General features: G+C 50.8%; 1 protein-coding gene across 1 annotated transcript in view; it reads right to left on the reverse strand.

Moving 5' to 3' along the window:
* The window catches only part of SLC22A23 (solute carrier family 22 member 23), a 140,868-nt gene that overhangs the window by 22,826 nt on the left and 95,764 nt on the right, over positions 1-22,278 (reverse strand). Inside the window, exons 4-5 of the mRNA XM_081145314.1 lie at positions 19,738-19,906; positions 2,104-2,231 (exon numbers count right to left, since the gene is read on the reverse strand). Of these exons, the coding sequence (XP_081001440.1) occupies positions 2,104-2,231; positions 19,738-19,906 (297 nt within the window). The remainder of the gene's footprint in view (positions 1-2,103; positions 2,232-19,737; positions 19,907-22,278) is intronic.

A 22,278-nucleotide genomic window follows, 5' to 3' on the forward strand; every position in this document is an offset into this window, starting at 1 on the left:
GAGGCCCCCAGGAGTGGATGCTGTGATTACCCTCCCAAGGGGAGGGGAGGTCACGTGTGCCAGCTCCATCCCCCCAGCCTCTTGCTGGAGCACCAGCATAAAAATAAACACCGGCAAAACTCATAAGCAAAGAAAGGGGAAAATTCATTTCCCTCCCAAAATAGGAGGGACACGAATGAGTGAAATTTGGATCGAGAAAACAAGCTCTTCCTGTGCAGTACTTTAACCTGGAAGTAGAACATGTGACTTAATTAGGGAAACACCAGAAACAAATTATACTGGAAAACTTAAGAGCATTAACCTCCTAATGAATGGAGCTGGAGAAGTTTGGGGAGGATAGCTGGATTCTCCGCAATCAGCAAACATTGTTCAAAAGGAGGGAAGCTAATTCTATACTTACTCCTCTCCAAACAGTTACATTAGCCTCAGGGCTCGCCCTCATCTCTCAGCAGCAGTCAGGGAAGCCACTGCTGGACTTCTTGGGCTCAAGTCCCAGCTCAACTACTTCCTAGCCAGCAAGATACTGAAACATCTCTGTGCCTCAGTGTCCTCACCTGCACACATAGATAATTATAGTACTTCCCTCAGAGGACTCAGATTGGAAAGAAATATAAGTTAATACATGTCAAGCATTTAGGATTAAGTATCTGATGTAAGTTGATATCTGAAAATCATTTAGGAAAGTGAGCGGTCATTGCCATGGGATAGGAAGGGACCACAGCTGCCCTCTGCAAAGCCCCCGCACTCAGTGCTCTTGGTGGAGAGCAGGCCTGGCTCATGCCGTCTTTATTCCAGTAGAGCACGGGCTCAAGGCCTGTGCTGAAGTGGAGGTGGCCTAGCCTTGCTGTCCCCATCTCCCAGGTCAGGGGCACAGGCTATGGCAGGGATGTCATCCTGGCCGTGCTTCTACAGAACTACAAACATGGAACCCAGATCCCAAGTCCGGAGGCTGTGAGCAGCCCGTCTAGGAACCATGGCGGAGGCGAGTCCGGACGCCCTTCCCAGCCAGCGGGCTCCAACTTCCTCTCCAACCCTCTGACTGTGCTCGCTCATCCCCCCTCCAGCACTCTGCTCTGTGGGTGTTTCCTACAGCATCCATCCCCCTGACGTTTCCACACTGCGCTGTTCACTGCCGGCTCTCGCACCTGCCTGCAAGCTCGATGAGAGCAGCTTTGCCTCTTTTTTCTCTACTCTAGAACAGGGCCTGGCACATGGCTGGTGTTAGTAAACACCTGTGGGATGGAATTTCAGATCATGGTGGGAAATGTGTGTATCTCTCTGGGACAAGGTCCTGCAGTTTATTTTCCTGGGAAATTTCTAAAAACAGTGCCATTGATACTGTCTTCAGGTTGGGGCAGTGGGTCGGTCCACCAGAGGCTTTCAGAAGGAGGTATGCACCTCAGGGGTCAGAATCTCTAGTGGTCACTAAAAGTGCACATTCTTAGGCTTATTCCAAATCGAATGGATCAGACCTCTAGGTGCAGGGAGGGCCCAGGAGTCTGGATTTTTAACAGCCCCCCAGTGACAATATGCAGCCACAACTGCAAGCCCGGTCTGCCCTGTGGTGATGTCCCCAGTGCAAAGGAACTTCGTGGACCTGAACCCACGGGTGGGAATGCTTCACTTTCCTACTTCTTCAGCCCCCACCAATAGGTCATGAGAGGTATAGACGCTGGTGGCTCCCTGGAGGTCAGACTTGGGGAGAGAGGCAGTGAAGCCAGCCACGTCCCCAGCCAGGGCTTGGCAGGCACCCGAACCTGGCAGGCAGGCAGGGCGTGCCAGGCTCCGGCTCCTTCACCTCTCCCAAATGCCCCCTTGACGACCAGGTGCATGTGAGGCTCACGCCTCAGCTCCGGGTTTGGGCAAGCCAGGGAGGCCCCACAGGGTGTCAGAGCTGGTCGGTAAACACCCAACTCCTAGAGGATGGAGAGAATTTCAATTCACCTACTTCCCTAGCCTAGCTGCAGACCAACCGTCACAGGAAATTAAACAGCTAGCATGGGCGGCTGCTTGGTAAAAACCAAGTCAGCCCCGGCACCAGGGACCTGCTGCGACTCGGTCCAGCACCGGACAGGTGGCGCCTCTCCCAGGGCTTGCACTCACCGGGCATCACGCCTTTGATGTCACTCTCAGGGCTCATGCGGTTCTTCTCTGTGAGGTGCAGGATCAGCTTCTTAGCAGCCTCAAACTGCTGAGTAGCCATCAGCCACCGCAGGGACTCGGGGAAGACCCTTCAAAGACACAAAGGGAGAAGGTGAGCACCTTCCGACTCTGCAGGGTGGGAGCTCGAGCCCGCTGATGGCCCCCGGGCAGGTGAGCTTTGCAGGACCTGTTCCCCTCAGTTTCCGCCCTTGGGCTGTGGAGGCCCAGGAACGCGCAGGACTCTCATTAGCTCAATTAGGGGCAGTAAGACCGTGCGTGCTACAGTGTTGCTAACTTTCTTATAAAAAGTATAAAAACTGATTTTTTATTTAGTTAATCCTCACATGAGGATATTTTTTCCCCACTGATTTTTAGAGAGTGGAAGGGAGGGAGGAGCAGAGAGAAAGGTAAAGAGAGAGAAACACTGATGTGAGAGAGACTCATTGCTTGGTTGCCTCCTGCATGTACCCTGATCAGGGATCGAACCTTCAACCCAGGTACGTGCCCATGACCAGGAATCGAACCTGAGACCCTTCAGTGCACGGGCCGGCGCTCTAACCACTGCTCAGGGCAATATTGTGATTTTTAAAATGTGGTAGAAGGGAACAACACTCTACCAACTTTGTTAAGAAATCAGCATATGTATACTTAAAAAAATAACACATATTTCTAAGCCATGTCTAAGCAATTCATCGAAGGGCTACATTTGTTATATTTTGTCACACAAAAAAACAAATGTTAATACTATAATTTTTAAGTCCAAAACAATGCCCCGGATACTAGCAACCTGACAGTTATTCTCGGTTCTTGGAGATTTGAAGGCAGACCTTCCCAGGCCCTCCCCAAAGAATGAGCTTTGTCTTGCTAACTGCAGCCATGTCTGCCTGAGATGATGCCATAACACAGCAGTTTCTGTTTTGGAAGCAACAGATTCCTTGCTTGCTTGCTTTTAGGATAAAATCTTGTGAAAAGTGCCAATAGGAAAAATCTAGTGTTTTATTACCCATGCATTTTGTAAGTTTACATTTATGACATTTATAAGTCAAGGAGGTCGGTGTTCTTGTGTGGAGCAGGATTGGCTCACTTTTCCTGTAAAAGTCCAAATAATCCATATTTTAGACTTTGTAGAGCCATAAGGTCTCTACTGTAACTGCTCAGCTCTGCCTGGTGTGCAAGCGGCCAAACAGCGTGTGCACAGTTTCCCTTAGAATTTCATTCCGAAACGGTGGCACCCGACTGGGAGAAGCAAATATTGGAAATCGAAGTCGTAGCCTCTGAGCCCAGTGCTTTGCTCAGTCACCACTCTTTCATTTCAACGACATGATACCAGGAGTCGTGACTGGCCCTGACAAGAAGCCTTCATTGTAACCACCCAACACCTGCCCTGCAAGCTCAGGAGAGTCTCCTAAGTCAAGTGATCCAGAGGCTGGAAAAAGTTACCCTGGAACATTTTTATTTCAAAGTCACATCACTAATGATATCTAATAGCTGCTGTGTCTCCCTCACCTATTTGAACAAAAATCAAGTTTCTACTTGCTTGTGACTGCATTTTGCAGAAACAGTTGGGCAGGTTCCCACTGAATCTGGGGGTACGTTTGGGATGGTCTGATCTGGACGCTAATCCATGCTGGAGACCTGGGAGACTCCTCAAAGAGTGAGAGAGCCCCATCCTGTGCAGTTGCAGAGGTACAGGAGGGCTGTGTGGCCACCCAGGGGAGAAGGCTTCGTCCAAGCCTTAAGACAGAATCAGAAAGTCTCGTGTCCTTTTATCTGGGGGCCCAGTGGGAAAGCCATTAAAACATACATTTCAGATTGTAGGCACTCATTAGAAAAACCAAAAACAAAGTTAATGTTTGTTTTCCTGGCCTGCAGTTTTTACAAATCAACTTTGAGAACTATAATGCAAGCAAAGAGAAACATTCAGAATATATTATAACAGACATCAATGTAGATGCTATATAGATATTAACATCTGGCCATTTTTTATCAGATTTTTTCTGTATAATGAAATAACCTCACCCAAATGCCAACCTCTATATTGCTCATCTGTATCATTTCCATCGTTCTGATCTATTTGGCTTTAGTGCTATTTTCTAATTTCTTGATGGACAAAAAGATCATTAACTTCAATTCTTCCTTTATGACATATGAATTCAGCCTTTGATTTTCATCTAAGTATCCTCTTAGCTACATTTCACAAGTGTTGATATGCTGTTCTTACTGTGATTTGATGTAAATATTTTATGATCTCTTATCAGGATTTTCCCAAACATAGAGGTTTTGAGATGGGGCTGGTGGGCAGGTTGCAATCTTGTTTCATTAACTTTTTTAAAAAAATATATCTTTATTGATTTCAGAGAGAGGAAGGGAGAGGGAGAGAGAGAGATAGAAACATCAATGATGAGAGAGTCATTGATTGGCTGCTTCCTGCAGGGCCCCAACTGGGGGTGGAGCCCACAACCCGGGCATGTGTCCTGACCGGGAATCGAACCTCGATCTCCTGAATTGTAGGTCGATGCTCAAGCCCAGCCGGCTGTTTCGTTAACTTTTAATTTTGCTAGATCATGATCACGAACGCAGTGTGCACTGCTGGCCTCTCCAGTTTCTGTGGGACTGGCTGTGACACAGGCCTAGTCAGTTTCCATAGGCTTCCCTTCCTTTACCAGGGCTCCGTGCACAACTATGAAACCCGGGACACTGTGCTGCACTTTCTCCACTCTAACATCCACCCTCCAGTTGTTGAGCATCAGAAGCAGGTCACTGCCCTTCTGATTGCAGGTTTCAGGTCCTGGTTTGGGCAGAGCCCTCTGCATGTGAGCCCCACAGCGGCTGACGCAGGAACCCTAAGATGTTGGTCAGAGGCTAAAGAGACTCAGGCCAGCCAAGGAGGGTCCCCAACTTCAAGATGCCTCATATGACATTCCACAGTGGGAAGGGCCACCTTCCATCGCAATGACGGGGCACAGTGGCAGTGCAGAGCCTGCTGGCTCTACCTGCCAGGGCCGTGTGGGGCCAGGGTGCTGCTGTCCACAGGGTGGTGTGTGCGGCCACTGTCTGCACCGGTGTGGAGCTGCCGCCTCTTCACCAAGACAGTTTATGAGCAGTTCAAACATCATTTGGCACTTTAGGAAAACTTTTCTAAAAGGTCTCAGAAACCAGTGGCCATGCTGATCTGACAGCCCAGGCTATTCTGCCGGTGGTCTCTCACTATGAAATATGGTATACAACACATGCACCTTCTGAATCCTATTAAAAGAACTTAAAATAAGATATCAAATGTTTATGAAACTAACTCTACAGCAGGAAACAAATTTTGAAAATACAATAAACAATGCAATGCAGGTGAAGAGCAAAGCCAGGGGACAGGAGGCAGCGGGTGGGGAGGGGGCGGGAGGGCAGGATGGGAGCCCAGGGCCACAGGCACAGGGAGTAAACACAGCCGGGAACGCTGTGTACCGGAGGATGTCAGGTCTCTTGTCCAGGCAAGCTGGAGTCCTCTTCCTCCCTCTAACCCAAAGCTCTGCAGACAGGGTGGGGCTGGGCAGGAAAGGCCTCCCCCAGCGCTCTCTGGGCACAGTTCTGGTCCCTGATGGGAGCGATAGCTCCCGGGCACAGGGAACCCTGTGGATTTGATGTCATTTTGTCTTTAGGGCAAAGCCCTGCATTTTGCATAAAAGGCAGACGTTTTGTTACTGACAGCCCGTCAGCCTAGGTATTAAAGCTGCTGTCCACAGCGTGGTGTGTGCCTTTTATCAAGACTCGCAGAGCCCTTGTCTGGAGGAGAAGTGCCCCGATTCCTGGGTTTCGGAACCTCAGGCAGAGCACAGTCCAAGGGGAGCCTCATGTACAGTCCAGTGGCCGTGGGCTCGCAGGCCTCAGGGCTGCCCTGCGCCCCACGGGCCTGTCACCCTGATCACGCATCTTTTCACTCTCAAGTTGTGCCTAAAGACAATAGAGTTTGGGTAACTAAAACTTGGTAAAAATAATAAACACCCTTATGAGGAAGGACCGTGAACAGGTTTCTTCCTAGAGAGCCTTTGAGAATCGCACAGCTCATAGAAGAGGTTTCAGCACCGCTTGCAATGCTTGGTGTGGTCTTTGAGTTTGAGAAGTGGGTGTGGGCCCCTTTTAGAGCTCAAACTTTCATCTGATTTCCAAATCATTTATTTTTCTAATATGTACTGAGAATTGTCACTACAAACGCGTCCCAGGTGAATACATCCCTGACCTAAAGGAACGTGAGTCCTGTAGAAGGAGATCTCTGTAAACAAACAGGTAGATACTCAAAGTAATCTCTCCCCACCCCAAGTGATTTGGATAGAAAAGCCTGCACAGCATGCGGCACCATGGGGCCAAAGAAGAGAGCGGGTGGCTCCAGGAAGGGTGGTACAGGGTGCCCAGGGAAGGCTCTGTGGAGGTAGTAAGTCTATGCTCAGACTGTCTTGGGAGGTGAGCAGGTGTCGGTCAGACTAGTATGGGGTGGGGGTGGGGACAGGACCCCGAGAGTGGGCAGCAGGCCATGAAACAGCATGCTGTGTGGGCAGCTGGGAGCTGCTAAAACCAGACCACTGTTTGTGAGAGAAGATGGGAGAGAGGCAGGACCCAGCAGGTGCAGTCTTATGAACAGAAGCCGTCTGCCTGGAAGGAACCAGAGCAGAGAACCAGGCTCCCCCAGGAGGTGTGGGCGCAAGACAACGGGGAAGCCCCATCAGCCACACAGCCCATCTCCAGAGGCCGACTGCCCGCAACCACCTCCCCACGCTGGCCGGCAAGCGCCCAGTGCTCTTCTCCATGCTTCCTGTGGGTCTCGTTCCCTCGAGCGTGTTACACAGGAGCCATATCCCCATTTCATGGACGGAACTCGGGCACAGAAAGTTCAAGGACACAGTCCAGACCAGAGCTGTTCAATGGCGGAGCTGGATCTGCACCCAGGCAGCCTGACTCAGGAGCCCACATCCTTTCCCTCAGTGGACAAAGAATCCCCACTGCATGTACTCGGATGACTGAAGTTAGTGGTTCTAGCAACAAACCTAAATTTGCTGCAAAGCCATGAACTCCTTGGCTGCCAGTCTATGAGAAAGCCCAGGAATGGCCCTTCCAGCTCAGATAATGGGGAAACTTAATGAAATCTCTCGACAAGGACATAATGTAATAGCACCATGCAAACCACAAATCCAGCCCATGGCCCAGGTTTTGTGAGGAAAGAGACGCCGATCATGGCAGGCAGCAGAGTTCACGTCTGCTGGAGCACACTCACATGGGAATGGTGAGACAGTGACCTTGAGGATTACCTCTGCAACCACAAAAGGTTAACGAGGCATAAGAGCCACCATGGCTTCTCCAGGAGACAGCTTTGCAGTGGCTGCTAGAAGCAGCTGAGGCCATGGGAAAGGAAGTGGTGCCTGGAGAGAGTGGAACGAATGGGAAGCTTCAAAAGCTAGAAGCATGTAATCTTTCCAAGCTCCTCAGGCAGCAGTGCTATTATTACGCCTCTTTTACAGATGGGAAAACTGCAAAGAAAGTCCAAGTCCCCAGCCCAGATAACACAGCTATTAAAATGGCAGAGCTGGATTCGAACGCAGACAGCCCACCTCAGACTGTCAGGCTGTGATCACTTGAAGCTGGTGGTTCAGTGAGCCTGGGGCTTCTGTGGAAAGGATATGGGCAAAACTGAGGGCTCTACTGACCCTGCTTAGTCTGAAAGACCTTGCAGGAAGAGAGGGGCACAATAGGGCAAACAAAGAGCACCCCTGGGCAGAAGTCTCATCTCCTCCCTGCGGATGGACCTTGTGCCCCACGGCCAATGGCAGGTTATCTGGAGGCCTTCTCCCAAAGTGTTCAGGATGGTGAGGAGGTCCATAGTCCCTGCTCACAATTCCAGAATCCAAAGCTTCTGAAAGCCACAGCCATTCCATTTCACTCGCTTACAAGGGCCTGGACTCGTGCAGCACAGACATTCCACTGCAGAAACGGCGACTCTCTGAGCCAAGTAGCCCGAGGGCTTGAGGAGAGTGTGACAGGTCAGGGTTTCCAACGGGCAAAGGGAGGGCTGTGCATGGGACTCGGCGTACGGTGTCTGCTGAGTGGCGACCGGCTGTGGGGCTGCGCGGGACCCTGCCTGGCCCCCTGAGGTAGTCTGGCCACAGTCAGAGGCGGGATTACCACTAGCAGAGAGTTACAGCTGAGGGAGCTGGAGTCAAAGTCTTCGCCAGGAAGTTAATTCTTAATTAAGCAAATCACACATAAATCCATTCTCTAACTAAAAATGAAAACATTCCAGAGAAGACAAAAGCCCTCCTTGACCTCTTGTCCCGACCTGGTCCTCCTGCATGGCCCTCTCCCACCAGGGGCTGAGCCGTGGAAGTGGGTACGAGCCCTTTAATCACACTGCGGGCATCACACACCCACAGGTCTCACGCTTCCTCCGTGGGAGCCACTGCCCACTCTCAGTGAAAGATGTCAGCTTTGCTCTCAACATTTCCCTTCCTCCCAGACCTCTGCACGTCCGCCCACCCACTGGTCCAGCTGTGCACAGGTTTCTATCTGTACAACTCACACACTTTCTACGTGTGAGTGCAGGGCACCGACCCAAGGGCGCTCCAACCTCAGAGCAGCCTGAGCAACATGAATTTCAGTTCTTAAAACTTAAAACCACCACCTGGGTCTACAGAAGGTCACGTCCCCTGTGGCCTCAGTTATTCTACAAAATGCCAAGAACTAGAAATTAAGCAAAAAGGCCTCTGAGTGAATAACACAAAGGTTACAGCCGCCGTCTGTCAAAAAATACAGCCTCTCTTCGGAGGAGGGCCCGGGGGCTTCCCTCTGACACCCAGGATCCATGTGAGACGGCCCAGGCCGCAGGCAGGGAGGGGGAGGTGCTCGGGGCAGAGAGGGGCACGCTGACAGGTGTTCCCTCCTCCACCAGGAAGGTACGGGACTCCACCCGCCACCCTTTGAAGGCTAACACTCCTGTACCACAGGCAAGCCTGAAGCCATGATGAAAACCTCGAGCTGCTCACCAGGGACAGGCTGTCACGACACTGGGCTTCAGAGTGAGAGCCGGCCTCGGATTTGCACTTGGCCCACCCCACATGCACAACAGGTGAGCTGAGCCCCGAGAGCACCTTCCTGGGACATCAGGCAGGGAGGGACCTGGCACTTGGCCTTTAGATCCCTACACCAGTGTCATTTCTCCACATCACACTACGTTTATACTACTGCTTAAAAAGTAGAAAAAATATATTTTAGAAAGATACCCACCAAATAGCTACGAAGTGTTAATTCTTACAGAGTTAAAACTTATTGACACGGAGCCACTTCCCCATGGGCATCACGTAAATAACATTACTACTCAAGAGAGAAACATTTTCTGTGTTTTCCCGATTGATGCCACTCAGTGCTGCTCCTCACAGCCAAGTGTCAGTGTGCAACTGAATCAGGAGCCCACCGGCCCCTCCTCGGCACCAAGACCGCCCGTGCCTTTCAGACCACGACGCCTTCGAGCACAGCAGCTTTCACAGTAACATGCTGCTCCTCAGAGCTTCCCATCTGCGTCTACGCGCCTGCTTTCTCTATTGTTTGGCTAAGTCTCAAGCCCATCTCATCGACATTCATGGATCTGTTTACCTTTTAGTCCCTGTAACTCCACAGAATCAGTCATTAAAACCCATGACTTGATCCTTTCATAGTACTACGAAGTTGATATTTTTCTTGAAATTTAAGAATAAAGCCAAGCATTCCGTCTCCCCAACTGGAGGGTCTGACAGATAGGTGTACACCTGGGCTGCCTTCTGGCTAATTCATTTAACACCTGTCCTAAAACACCAGCTGGTGTTCTCTACACTAGAAGCATGTGCATCCTCTTTAAATTACATGAGAACATTTACTCATAAAAAATATAGAAAGGAAATAAGATTAACTGGTAACACTGTCAATTTTACCCTCAAGTGACTTGTTTTTCTGAAGTGCTTAGTTTTGGTACCCGGTGCAGACAGGTACGCCTTCATGTTGCGATGCAACATTACATCATTCACAGGATAAACGTGTACCGAGCACGCTCAACCTGCCAGTCAAGAAAAACATGTAGACTAGTGAGTGCCTTACAAAAAATAAGTAAATGCCTTACAGGTAAGAGCTTCTATCAAGTACGTTACCCAACGCAGAGGTAAGGATCCCACGTGGACAAGGGAGAAGCACCTTGAAGGTCTGTGTCGAGATGGTGCTTCCCCGAGCACGTATATAAACAAAGCCTTAGATTGATAAAGGCCGCTTTTGATTTAAAGAGGTGATTCTAGCTATTGACATTTTGGGATTCTACCAAGTATCTCATGAATATGAAATTCTGAAAAGATTCTCCAAATAAAATAATTAAGTCAAAGTCTAGAACTGAATTCAATACCAGTTGGGAGAATATTTTAAGTTTCTGGTTCAAAGCTCTTACAAAAATATAGTCTTGGTTCTAATGATAAGCTTTCCCTTGGATTTTGTTGTTGTTGTGAATCCTCACCAGAGGGTATTTTTTCCATTGATTTTTAGAGAGAGTGGAAGGGAAGGAGGGAGGGGAAGAGACATACACACGTAGGGAGGGAGGGGAAGAGACACACATCGAGAGAGAGAGAGAGAGAGAGAGAGAGAGAGAGAGAGGGAGGGAGGGAGGGAGGGGGACACGGTGGGGGGTGGAAGGGAGGGGGACACGGTAGGGGGTGGGAGGGAGGGGGACACATCGATTGGTTGCACACCCTGACGGGGGCAGGGTAACAAACCTGCACCCAGGCATGTGCCCTTGACCCAGAATTGAACTCATGACCCTTCGGCTCCTGGGCTGACGCTCTAACCACTTAGCAACACTGGCCAGGGCTTCACTTGGTTTTTTAAAAAAACTTTTGTCCTGTTTGGTATATAAAAAATAAGGTAAGTAGGTTCAGGTCAAGACGTAGCAAATGGGTATGAATTAGCTCTTTAAAAAACGTCAAGCTCATGATTCAAGTTAAACAGTAATTTAGGGAGGAGAGATGAGTGTCATGAAATCAAATGAAAGTTGGCACTTAGGATGGTTAAACCCCAAAGTTTTCCTAAGGCAAATGGACTCTTCTTGCAAATCTCTTTGTAAAACAAGGGATTCTTTCATTCCACTAACTGATTGGTCACATAAACTCACAGTGTTGTCGCTAGTGTTCTTCAAAATGTATACATAAGCTCCTTCTTTCTTCTACTCTAGAAAAGTTACGGAGGGAATATATCAGTTCTGGGCTTAGAGACCAGTTTTGTGACTGTGGGCAAGTCACCTAACCCTTCAGGCCTCAGTTTCCCCACACCTGTAGAATGTGGGATAGTGGGCAGCGGAGTGGTGGATGACACCGAGGCCCCTCTGGGCTCCAACATTCTCTACCGAGATTTATTTCAAGGGACTAGTGGTGACTGCTGCCTCCTTCTGGAAGGTAAGAAAGATGCTGATCATGGTGATGCACTGAACCGACATTCCACAGATGCTTCAGGCTTTGGCTGGGCAGAACAGAGCCCACACAAACACACGCCTGGAGCTGGCCCTGTAGATTAAGAAACTGAATGTGTAACAACTGGGATACACGCAGAATGTTTCACAGTGACTAGTACAATCAGATGAATACCAGGACTTCAGCAGGAAGCACTCTGCAGCAGGGCTGCTTTCTCCGCCCCTCCTCTGCTCTTCCCGTTGGTTTTTCCTGGTAAACAGTGACCAGGCAGCAGGGGTGTGCAGCACACGGGCATTCAAAATGCAACACTGCAGGCGGGATTAATCTGGCATTTTTGCAAATGATAAAAATAAATGTGATAGTGACAACAATTTGAGGAGATAAGTGGGCAGGAGGAACAAAGAAAGGGTTTATGTCAGTTCTTCTAAATGGAGTTTTACTGGGGCCTCTGTATTAGCAGCTTATTGAAGGAGTCAGTTAACCCTCTCCCCAGCCCGCCTCTCCTGCCCTGCCCTGCAGCTCCGATCCTATCCCCTGGCAGGAGATAAGGGGGCCATGAGGTCACACGCTCACTGACACATCACCCCGCTGGCCCTGCTGGCTCTGCTCTGACCTTATGCCTGGCTCTGGAGAGCAGCCTCTTGCCTTTGCCACGCTCACCTCTCCCAACTCCTGCAGGAAGGGTCACAGCCTGCCACCGCATCCCAGGGACGGTGGGAGGCCATCCTCATCTCCCTTCTGGATTCCCACTTCCTGTGACACTGACGTGTGCTTTGCCAGAATCCCTAAGGCCAACCAACGAAGGCTGGGCCCCTGGCCTCTCTTTCTTTTTTCTTTTAAATATATCTTTACTGAGTTCAGAGGGAGGAAGGGAAAGGGAGAGAGACAGAAACATCAAAGATGAGCGAGTCATTGACTGGCTGCCTCCTACACCCCCCCACTGAGGATGGAGACCGAAACCCAGGCATGTGCCCTGACGGGGAATTGAACCTGTGACATCTTGGTCCAGGGGTTGACACTCAACAACTGAGCCATGCCAGCTAGGCTGGACTCTCGTTCTTCATCCACCCACATGGATTTGTGCCAGCTGCCAGCAGCAACTGCTTAGCAGCTATCACGAGCCATCTACTTGACTTCTGTCAGCTGCCAACAGCTCAACCCCACCACTCCCACAAAACACCCCGACCCCCGTGCTCCTGAGGTCAGCCTGGGAGCAGGGCTTAGTGACCCCCAGTTTCCTTGAGGGGGGTCGAGAGATGAAGTGTTGGGGTTCATTCTGGGCATGGGGACAGGGAGGACAACAGGGTGCCACTGGAGTCAGTCACTCTGGCCTTTAGAGCAGAGGCTAGAACCTTGCCCAACGCAGGCCTTTCTCTCTGTCTACCAGGAAGCATCTTCCTGGCCACAGCTGTTCCTGCTATTTTACATAATCTCTGCACACTCAGAAATTGAAAACCAGCAGCCTCTTGCCCAAGGGCTTCCTCAAGTTCCATGCCACCAGCAACCCCCAAAACACTAAGTTAGAGAACATTTTCATCTCACTTTTAGTTGCTCCTTCAATGGTTATGAATAAAATGTTGGCTACCATTTTTATTTATACACTTTGCAATTAGTCAACATTACTCCACCTAGATAATTTTTATTTTATTTATTTTTTTAAACATATCTTTGATTTCAGAGAGAGGAAAGGAGGGGGAGAAAGAGAGAGAGAAACATCAGTGATGAGAGAGTCACTGACTGGCTGCCCAGCCCGCAACCCAGGCATGTGCCCTGACCAGGAATCGAACCCCGATCGCCTGGATCCTAGGTTGATGCTCAACTGCTGAGCCACACCCGGCCGGGCCCACCTAGATAATTTTTAGACAAATAGAATTTGACTAAAAAATTTTTATTTGCTTTAAATTTCCTATAAGTCTCCCCAAATTAACTACCCGATAACCTATAAAAATAGTTACTGCAGATTTATTCAAGCTCCCTGAGACTACATACATGCTTATAGTGATCCACTGCCTCCAGTTCCTCTGAGGAAAATATTTTCCTGTAGGACTTAACTGCTGGTATATTGAACTCCCATTCCCTCCTGGTGTGCAGAGAACCACACAGCCCCATTTACCTGGAGCAGAACTAGCATAATGTGGTACTTTGTCCCCTTTTGAAATAAAAGCATTTGTTAAAATCCTCACCGAAGGATATGTTTCTATTGATTTTTAGAGGGGGGAAGGAGGGAGGAGGAGGGAGGGGGGAACATGGATCAGTTGTCTCTTGTACCCGTCCAACTAGGGATCAAATCTGAAACCTGGGTATGTGCCCTCGACGAAGAATTGAACCCAAACTTTTTGATGCATGGGAAGACACTCAACCAGCTAAGCCACCCAGCCAGGGCTGAAATAAAACCATTTTTGATGAAGGAAGGTGTTGTGTCCTCAATTGTGTATAGACAAGAAAAACAGCTGATAATTGCTGGAATGAATACATATGTAATTTTAAAGGGTCTTGTAAAGTCATTTCAACAATGACAAGAAGAAAATTAATTCATTCACTTAAATTCTTATTGAAACCTCATTAGGGAAGGTAGTGATATCCCAAAGATTTTCAGAAATGTTTTTGTAAATGTTTAACAATACAGACTAAGTAGCCTGGCCACCTGGCTCAGTGGTTGAGCTTTGGCCTATGAACCAGGAGGTCACAGTTTGATTCCAGTCAGGGCACCTGCCTGGGTTGCAGACTGGGTCCCCAGTGGGGGCGTGCAGGAGGCAGGTGATCAATGACTCTCTCATCACTGATGTTTCTATCTTTCTCTCCCCTCCCTTCCTCTCTGTAAAATCAATAGAAACATATTTAAAAATATCTGTATAAACTAAATAAAGAAGAGTAACTAGAAGAGAAACTTCTTCTTGGGTGAGGAGCTTAGCTCTGGCCGGGCACACACTGCTCCTGGTGGCCTAGGGGACTCCCTTCCGCCCAGCATTTTGGTCCCACCCCAGGGTCCCTGCAGCCCCTCTACACTGTGACCTGAGCTGACCGCCTGGCGTCTTCACTCTGGCTCTGGGGTCCCCTGCCGGCCATCAGGCCCTGGCAGACCTGCCAGCCCCGAGGCGGTAAGCAATCTGGCTGTGCCTCAGTTTCTCCACCCACGCTGGAGGCTATCCCAGGGCCTGCTCCAGAGGGTCCACGAGAGGATTAAAGGGCTAAGCTGTAGAACGTGCTTAGCAGCGCGAGGCAGAGCAAACTTTCAAGAAGTGTCTAAATTAGGATTATTCTGGCCAAAACATTTCTCATGATATTTAAAAGAACCAGTGATATTTAGGGCCATTTACATACTGGAATTGTGAGCAAATTTTTTTCTGAATATTTATCTAACCTGAGGCCATTCTGAGTGTATTACACTGGCTTTTGGGGAGTTGTTGGCAATTAGAATCCCTCGAGCACACGCCTTTTCCCCACGGCGCTGCCCGGCTGCCCGGCTGCCCATCCGCGCACAGCTCGCCCGCTCCTCCCTAGCCCAGGAATATTTTGGCTAGTGGACCTATACACAGGGAGACTTGTCATTGACCTTGGGGAAAAGTGTGTCCCTAACATTCAGACATGCTCAGATCAGCATATGTCACAGCGCCTGGCCAGGCATCCCGCACAGCGGCACAGCAGCTGCCAGGTTTAGGATGGCCTCTGCCACCTGGCGAACACTGCCTGAGGAAGGGCCGCGCTCCTGTGTGGCGAGAGACCTTCCGGGGACATCAGTGAACAGGCATCACATTGTCCCTGCACAGGCGGGTCCCAAGCGGACCTGCACCTCTTGTTTTCACAAAGCATCCTGCATACTCCGCTCCCTTAATTCACGTTTTGAGGTGTGGTGATGGCAGGCACTGACCTTGTGAGAAAGTGGCACTAACATCACCGTCTCTTCGGGGAGCTCAGGCCCATCTCGGCAAACCGTGCAAACCCGGGTTAGTGTCGTCTCTCATCCCTGTGTGCCAGTGAAGATCCACCCAGAGCACGCACGAGAGCACATTCCTGCCCTGAGCAAATTCCGACCTGTCCTCTTGCTTTAGAATAAACCCCACCTGGCTGACCCCCCACGTCTGACTGTCTTTAGCCCTGCCTTTTCCCGCATGTTCGCGCCACACTGGCCTTCTGCCTCCTCTCCCAGGAGCCGCACGGAAGCTGGCTTTTTCCCTGGCTGCTCCGTGTGCTGGGAATGTGATTACGCCCAGAACTGTGTGACTTCCTCCTCTGACCACTTAGGCCTCCGGGGGATGTCACCCCTTCAGCACGGCCTCTCCGCCTGCACCTCACTCTCTTCACGTGCTGGTTATCTGAAGGCTTGCTCTGCTTGTTTGCAGCTCCATGGTCAGTGGGCTCTCTCACCCGACACCCCACTGTGAGGACAGCTTCGGTGCGTGGGGATCTGCTCTATGCACGTGCAATACGTAGAACACTTAGTGTCCAGAACACCACCTGGTGTGGGGAGTGTAACCACTCAATAGATTAGCTGAATTAACTTATCTCTCAGATTGCTCGATTTTCTGGGATGCAAACTCCTCAATTTACAGTTTGGGGCCTCACAGTGGATGTTTAGGACTCTGTGAACTTTGCCTGAGAGATCATCCTTGGCAAACATTTTCTTCCACGAGTCTTGAGTAGATTTCCCAGGAGGTTTGTTTTGACCTTGAGGGTCCAACGAATTCATGGTTCTACGCTAATGCCTCAGCCTCAGAGAGGGGCTGGAATTTAGAGCACATAGCATGTGGTGCAGACTTTGAGGCTCCAGTGTCTTCAGGATGAACCTTCCTGCCCTCAGCCCCAGGCAGTCAGCCAGCTTGGAGTTTAGTCTCTGCAGTGGGGGAAGATTTTTCCAGTCCTGTTACCACCTACAGCTCTGACTCCTGGCTTCATAAGGGGCCCGATTCTTAGTGCATATCAGGCCTGAGATCTCAGCTCCAGCCTCCTGTGCAGGTGTTAAAACCCAAGCTCCTTTTCCTGGGCCAGGTGCCTGTGGGCTGCCTGGGTCCACGCCTGCTTGACGCTCTCCTTAGTCTGGCCCTGGGAATCCTCCTGTCCTGCACTGGAGCTCAGCATTGTGTGTCTGTTTGGCTAATGTGACATCTTTGGCATCTGTGTGTGTTTGGAACGGCCCTGCCAGTCTAGCCCTCCATTGGGACCAGAAGACCCCCTCCGGCCCCTCTCCACCTTTGTCGTTACTGCTTCTAGCCCAGGACCCTGAGTCTCCGTAACACTGTGTCATGCAGTTTGGGTTATGATCCTTGTTAATGCTCTACTCTTAATGCACTGCTGGGCTCTGGGCGCACAAAATAAACACTTGCTCACTAAAGGAAAGCAAGTGACATTCTATATTTCGTCACCAAGGGCTGGTCCTGTGGGTGGTGCTGCTTACCCCTTCCCCTGACAGCCCACTTCACCCTCTCAAACCATAGAGCCTCAGGAGCCCCAGGCTCCCGCTGCAGCAGATGCGACAAGGGTAGGAATCAGACCATAAAAAAGGAGGCACCGCAGTGGCCTTCAAAAGTCAATGATAGCTATGGGGGCTTTCAAGTCAGAAAGGCGAGGTGGAATGCGTCTCTCACCACAGATTTCTTTACCTTCCCCAGGCCACCCGCTGCCACATAGGTGAAGAAGCGATATAATCATCATAACAGCAGCTAACGCTAGTGAGCACCCGTGCAGGCCAGACATGTGCCCTGCCCCTTGAATAATAATATGAATGAGAAATAATGCCCATTATGATCACAGAGGTAAGATGTGTGGCAGTGACTGCATGGAGTCGGTGCATCTGGATGTCCGTCCCTCTGTCCACACACACACTTTACTTGTCAGAGTACCCTGGACATCCTTGATACCGTAAAGTTTTGTTTTTACAATTGTGTGTTTCAAAGAACTTTTCTTAGGTTTTGGCATGTATTTGAATAAATGAACATCTTACCTCGCCTGCCATTAAACCCTGATGTATTATAAATTTAAATGAGAAAGAACAAGACAAGTGAAAACCCCAGCCCTTTCCCACGAGGGCCAGGACTCCAGACCTGCTCCAGGAAACCTTCTCTGCCATTTCTCCCCATCAGGTGTCCTACCTGGGACAGGTGGGAGCAGAACCGGGCTGAGACTCAGAGCCTGGAGGTAATGGAGACAGCCCTGTCTGCCCTTACAGGTGTGAGTCTCCAAGAAGCTGTGGGCCCCTGGCCCCCCACCCCCAGGGGCTAGCAGACAGCACTTGTGCCCTTGGGTGCTGTGGAGGCCAGGAAGTGAGAGAATGTAGGTGGGGGGATGCCAGACCATGCAGAAGATCCTCTAGGGCAACGAGGCTCCTCTCCCAGGACAAGTGTCCCTGGTGGCCAGGGTCAAGGCGCAGCAGCTGAGGGAAGGCGGGAAACAGCTTGATGTGCTGCGTTTAAGGGGCAGCGGGGCGGCCTCGGTTTTGTCATCTGTTCAATGGGGTGGTGAACAGGAAGACTACATGATCTACTCTTGTGTAGTGCTAGCATTTTGCATCTGGTATAGACTAGACATTACACAAACATTTGTTGAATAAATAAATGCCCCAAATTCCAAAACAAGCACAGCCCAGCTCCGGATGTGGGGGAGGGAACAGGAAGGGCTTCCTCCGACTGACTGAAGGAAGAGCTGCCCACTCCATCCTGCTCTGCAGAACCATTTCATTCTTTGCCTCTGTTTTAAAATATTTTCATTGACTTTTAGAGAGAGAGGAAGGGTGCTTGGCTGCTTCCTGCACGCCCCCTACTGGGCATGTGCCCTGACCTGGGAATCCAACGGGCAACCCTTTGGTGCAGAGAAGGACAGTCAACCAACTGAGCCACACCAGCCAGGGCCATTCTTTGCCTCTTCAGACCCTGCTGGAGGGAACAGGATGTTCTGAGACCTGTGAGGCTCCTGCCGGAAGGCAGTGATATCTGACTTCAGGTGCAGGAGCCCGGCAGAGGCGCGGGCGATAGGACTGCAGTGTGGTAGCTACTGCGATGGGGCCTCCCCAGCAGGTGGCCTCTAGCTCCTCGCTGCTGTTGAGGCTCTTAGGACACTGTGAGCAAGGACTGGGCTCTAGAGGAAAAGGTGCCTGCACCTCGCTCACCGATTTTTCTCTGCTGGGGGGGTGATGACCCAGGTGGGTAGCCAGTACCATGAAGTTAAAAAGCAGGGACTCTCCCCCCACACTCCGCTGCACCTTTGAAAAGGAAGCCCCAGTGGTGCCCTCTCCGCTCCTGTGAACAAAGCTGAGACACACGGATTGACCTCTTGCCAGACATCTGGTTGCCATTGACGATGAAGGGACAGAAATAGTATAGTGTCACAATCTACAGACAGTACCTGTACTTGTGGGGAAGTAACGGAAGGGAGGGAAAGAAGAGTTATTCATAGAAAGGCTAGAGCACTCATTTTCTCTGAACATCTCTAAGAGGGGTGGCCTTCAACCTTGGCTATAGCTGATCCCCTGGGGGTTTAAAAACTCTAGTTGCCCAGGTCACACCCCAGACCAGTGCGCTCAGCTGTTTCTTTTTTCCTAAAGTCAGCAAGCCCAAAACTTAAAAGTTAGAAACTTAACAGCTACACATAGCCCTAAAATTCCTGCCGAGCTTATCTAGGGCAGGTGAAACAGACTTTTCCTACACAGGACCACATATTCTGGGCTCTGCAGGCCACACAGCCCGAGTGGCAGTGGCTGTCGGGGTGGTGGCCCAGGGCCCGGCCTTTGCCCATTCCTCGTCCAGAGGAGATGAGGTAGGTTGCTGAGTCACTCCTTGACCATCTCCCTATTTCCCCTCCTAACACAGGGATCCCCCCCTTGGCAAATCCATCATGGAAATCACATCCAAATAACCCAGTGAGCAGCTGTGAAACCAGCCTGATGAGAGAGTGTGTTCAGAGCTGGTGCGGGCACTGGGGCTCTCTCCACTCTGTGCTTTGTGCAGGTTTGAACATTTCCCAAGTTAAGACATAAAAAATGAAGAAAGGGTGGGGGGAGAGGAACACTCCCTCACAAAACACAAGCTGAAACGAGGGAAGTCTGGGAATAGCGGGTCGGGCCCTGTGCTCCCCCTGCCTGCCCCTGGGGTGGGGCGCGGCCGTGAGGGCGGCAGCTGGTGGGGGACAGCCCGGGCGGGCTGGGGGTACTCACGACCAGTAGAGCAGCATGAGCAGGAAGGGGCAGATGATGAGAGCCTGCAGCACCTGCCAGTCCCGGCACAGGGCCGCCAGCCCGGGCATGAGGAGCTGCCCTGCCATGGCCACAAAGCTGGCCACCATGGTGATCATGAACCGTTTTCCGGGGGGGCACAGCTCTATTCCTGCAACACAGAAGGGACAAGAGAGACATGAGCGATCTCTGCGGAGCCACGGGGGCACTGGGGCCAGTGCACTTCTTAACCAAACAAGAACTGTCAAATTGGGGTCATTTGCTGGTCACCCCGAAAGCCCTGTGTGGTATGTCAAGGCTGAGATCCTCATTTTCACAGCTGGATGAGCTGAGGACCGGACTGGGAAGGGAGCGAGATCGTTGCTCAAGGTCAGAGTGAGTCAGTGGCAAAAGGTATAATTCAGAGTTCCCTAGTCCAGAAGCAAGCAAACACTGCAGGGTGGCGCTGCACCCCACACTGGCAAACACTGCAGGGTGGAGTTGCACCCCACACTGGCAAACACTGCAGGGTGGAGCTGCACCCCACACTGGCAAACACTGCAGGGTGGCGCTGCACCCCACACTGGCAAACACTGCAGGGTGGCGCTGCATTGCACATTGCCACTTCTGCTCTCTAGGGGCCACTGAGCATCCTGTAGAGCAGACTCCTTCATGCCTGCCTGTTGCCACTCCTCCCATCTGCAAGGCTGTACTAGGGACCCTCTGGATCTCTGTGCTCACACCCATCAACCCGCACCACCCCTCCTTTTGAACAAGACAACACCCAAACAGTAAAGCACTTGGATCTTGTTTGACATCTCACCAGAAGCTTCTCCTCCCCACTGGGACTCTGCCCACTGTGATGTGGGTGTGGTGCATCCCACTCTAGATACCTTGGCAGGGTGTGTCTGATTGGTCTGTGCAGCTCCAAAACACCAGTGTCTGCCTCTACTGAATGGAAGGGCCCCACGGTTCCTTGCAAGAATCTGTGCCCTCAAATTTGACCTTGAGTAAAAGAGGTGGTCACAACCTTAACCTGCAGCACCCAGCAGAGACCTACTGTGTGAGTTCCTGTAACAGAGGCCCTTAACACTGCAGACGACAGTGGGGTTTTCTGCATTTCCCCCCACAGAACATACAAATTTGTATTCTTCTGCTACAATATGCAGCATTCCCTAGAGCTGGCTGGCTTTTTGTTTTTTTGTTTTTGTTTTTTGCAAGTGTAGTAAAAATGAATCTTCTTTTTAAAAGAAGATTCAGGAGAAAATACTTTTCATGCCTCTGTGTCCGGACACTGTTTATAGATCGGTTGCCACAGCCCATCACCCACCTTCCAATTGTCTAGAGACCAGCGCAAAGGTGGGGGTTGCAAGGCAGGGAAGGGGAGCAGATTACAGGGGAGAAGAGACAGACTACACTTGGGCACAGGGACGAATCAGCCTCAACAAGGAGAGGGCACCATGCCACCCAATATCTGCACCGGCTTGTCTGTAGGAAAGAAATAATAAAGTGATCAGAATTTCCGTTCCCGCTCTCCACAAACAAGCATCGTCGTCCCAGCTATCGGCGAGCAAGAGAAACCCGACCTCCTGAGAACGGGGTATAAAGAACTCTGTTTCCATTTAATTAAGAAAACAGGGTTAAACAGCCCATCCTGGCCACGGCTGTGATGTTCTTTTCAATTCACAGGCCAGGCTCACTTCACAGATGACTTCCTGGCAGGGCTCAGGCGTTCAGCCCAGGCCTGGAGGGTCTGCTCTTAAACATAATAAAGAGACCAGAGTCTTGTCAGAAGAGACTGCCAGCTGCAGGTTCGGGCTTTCCCTTACTAAGCCCAAGCAGTGGGTTTGCTATCGACACCCGAAATCGGCACTAGGCGGGGTAAGTCTGGCGTCTGTGGCTCAGCACAGGCTCATATGAAATGAGGACACTGAGCACTTGGCTACTCAGGCAACTTTAAACGGAGTCACGGAGATCATGTCGGAGAAGCATCGTGGCTTCGTGTCAACGGCACACGAAGCTGTACAACGGCACACCTTTCTCTTTAGTTTTGTGATACCAGAGTGTGAAACTATCCGCGACTCCAATTCTGTCCCACAGATCCCTTAGGACGCCCAACCCCACACACCAGCCCACACGATGCACCATCACACAACTTCCAAGCTGGGCCGGGTCGGCGGACGACGCAGGGCAGTGACCCCTGTAGGCTGTGATTCCAGTTTGACCCCTCACTGTCCCGTCGCTGCAGAAGGGATGTTGTGTGGAGCACATGCTAGTGTTACTGTGGATATGAGTCCTTGGCCAGAGTTTTTCCTCTGTGGGCTTCTCTCGTCCCTCTCCCGTAAGTGGTCTGAGCAATCCTCTAACGCTTGCTACTTGGACCTGAAGCATCAGCATCTCCTGGGAGCTTGTTAGCGATGGGAGCTCAGGCCTTGCCCAGGCCAGAGAACCAGCACCTGCCTGTTAACAAGGCCCCCAGGTGCCTCAGTAAGAAGCACTGGCCAACTATACTCCCCCAGACCAAAAGCATCACCCACAGCAGAA

This window comes from Miniopterus schreibersii (assembly GCF_964146895.1).
Source record: "Miniopterus schreibersii genome assembly, chromosome: 8".
NCBI lineage: Eukaryota > Metazoa > Chordata > Mammalia > Chiroptera > Miniopteridae > Miniopterus > Miniopterus schreibersii.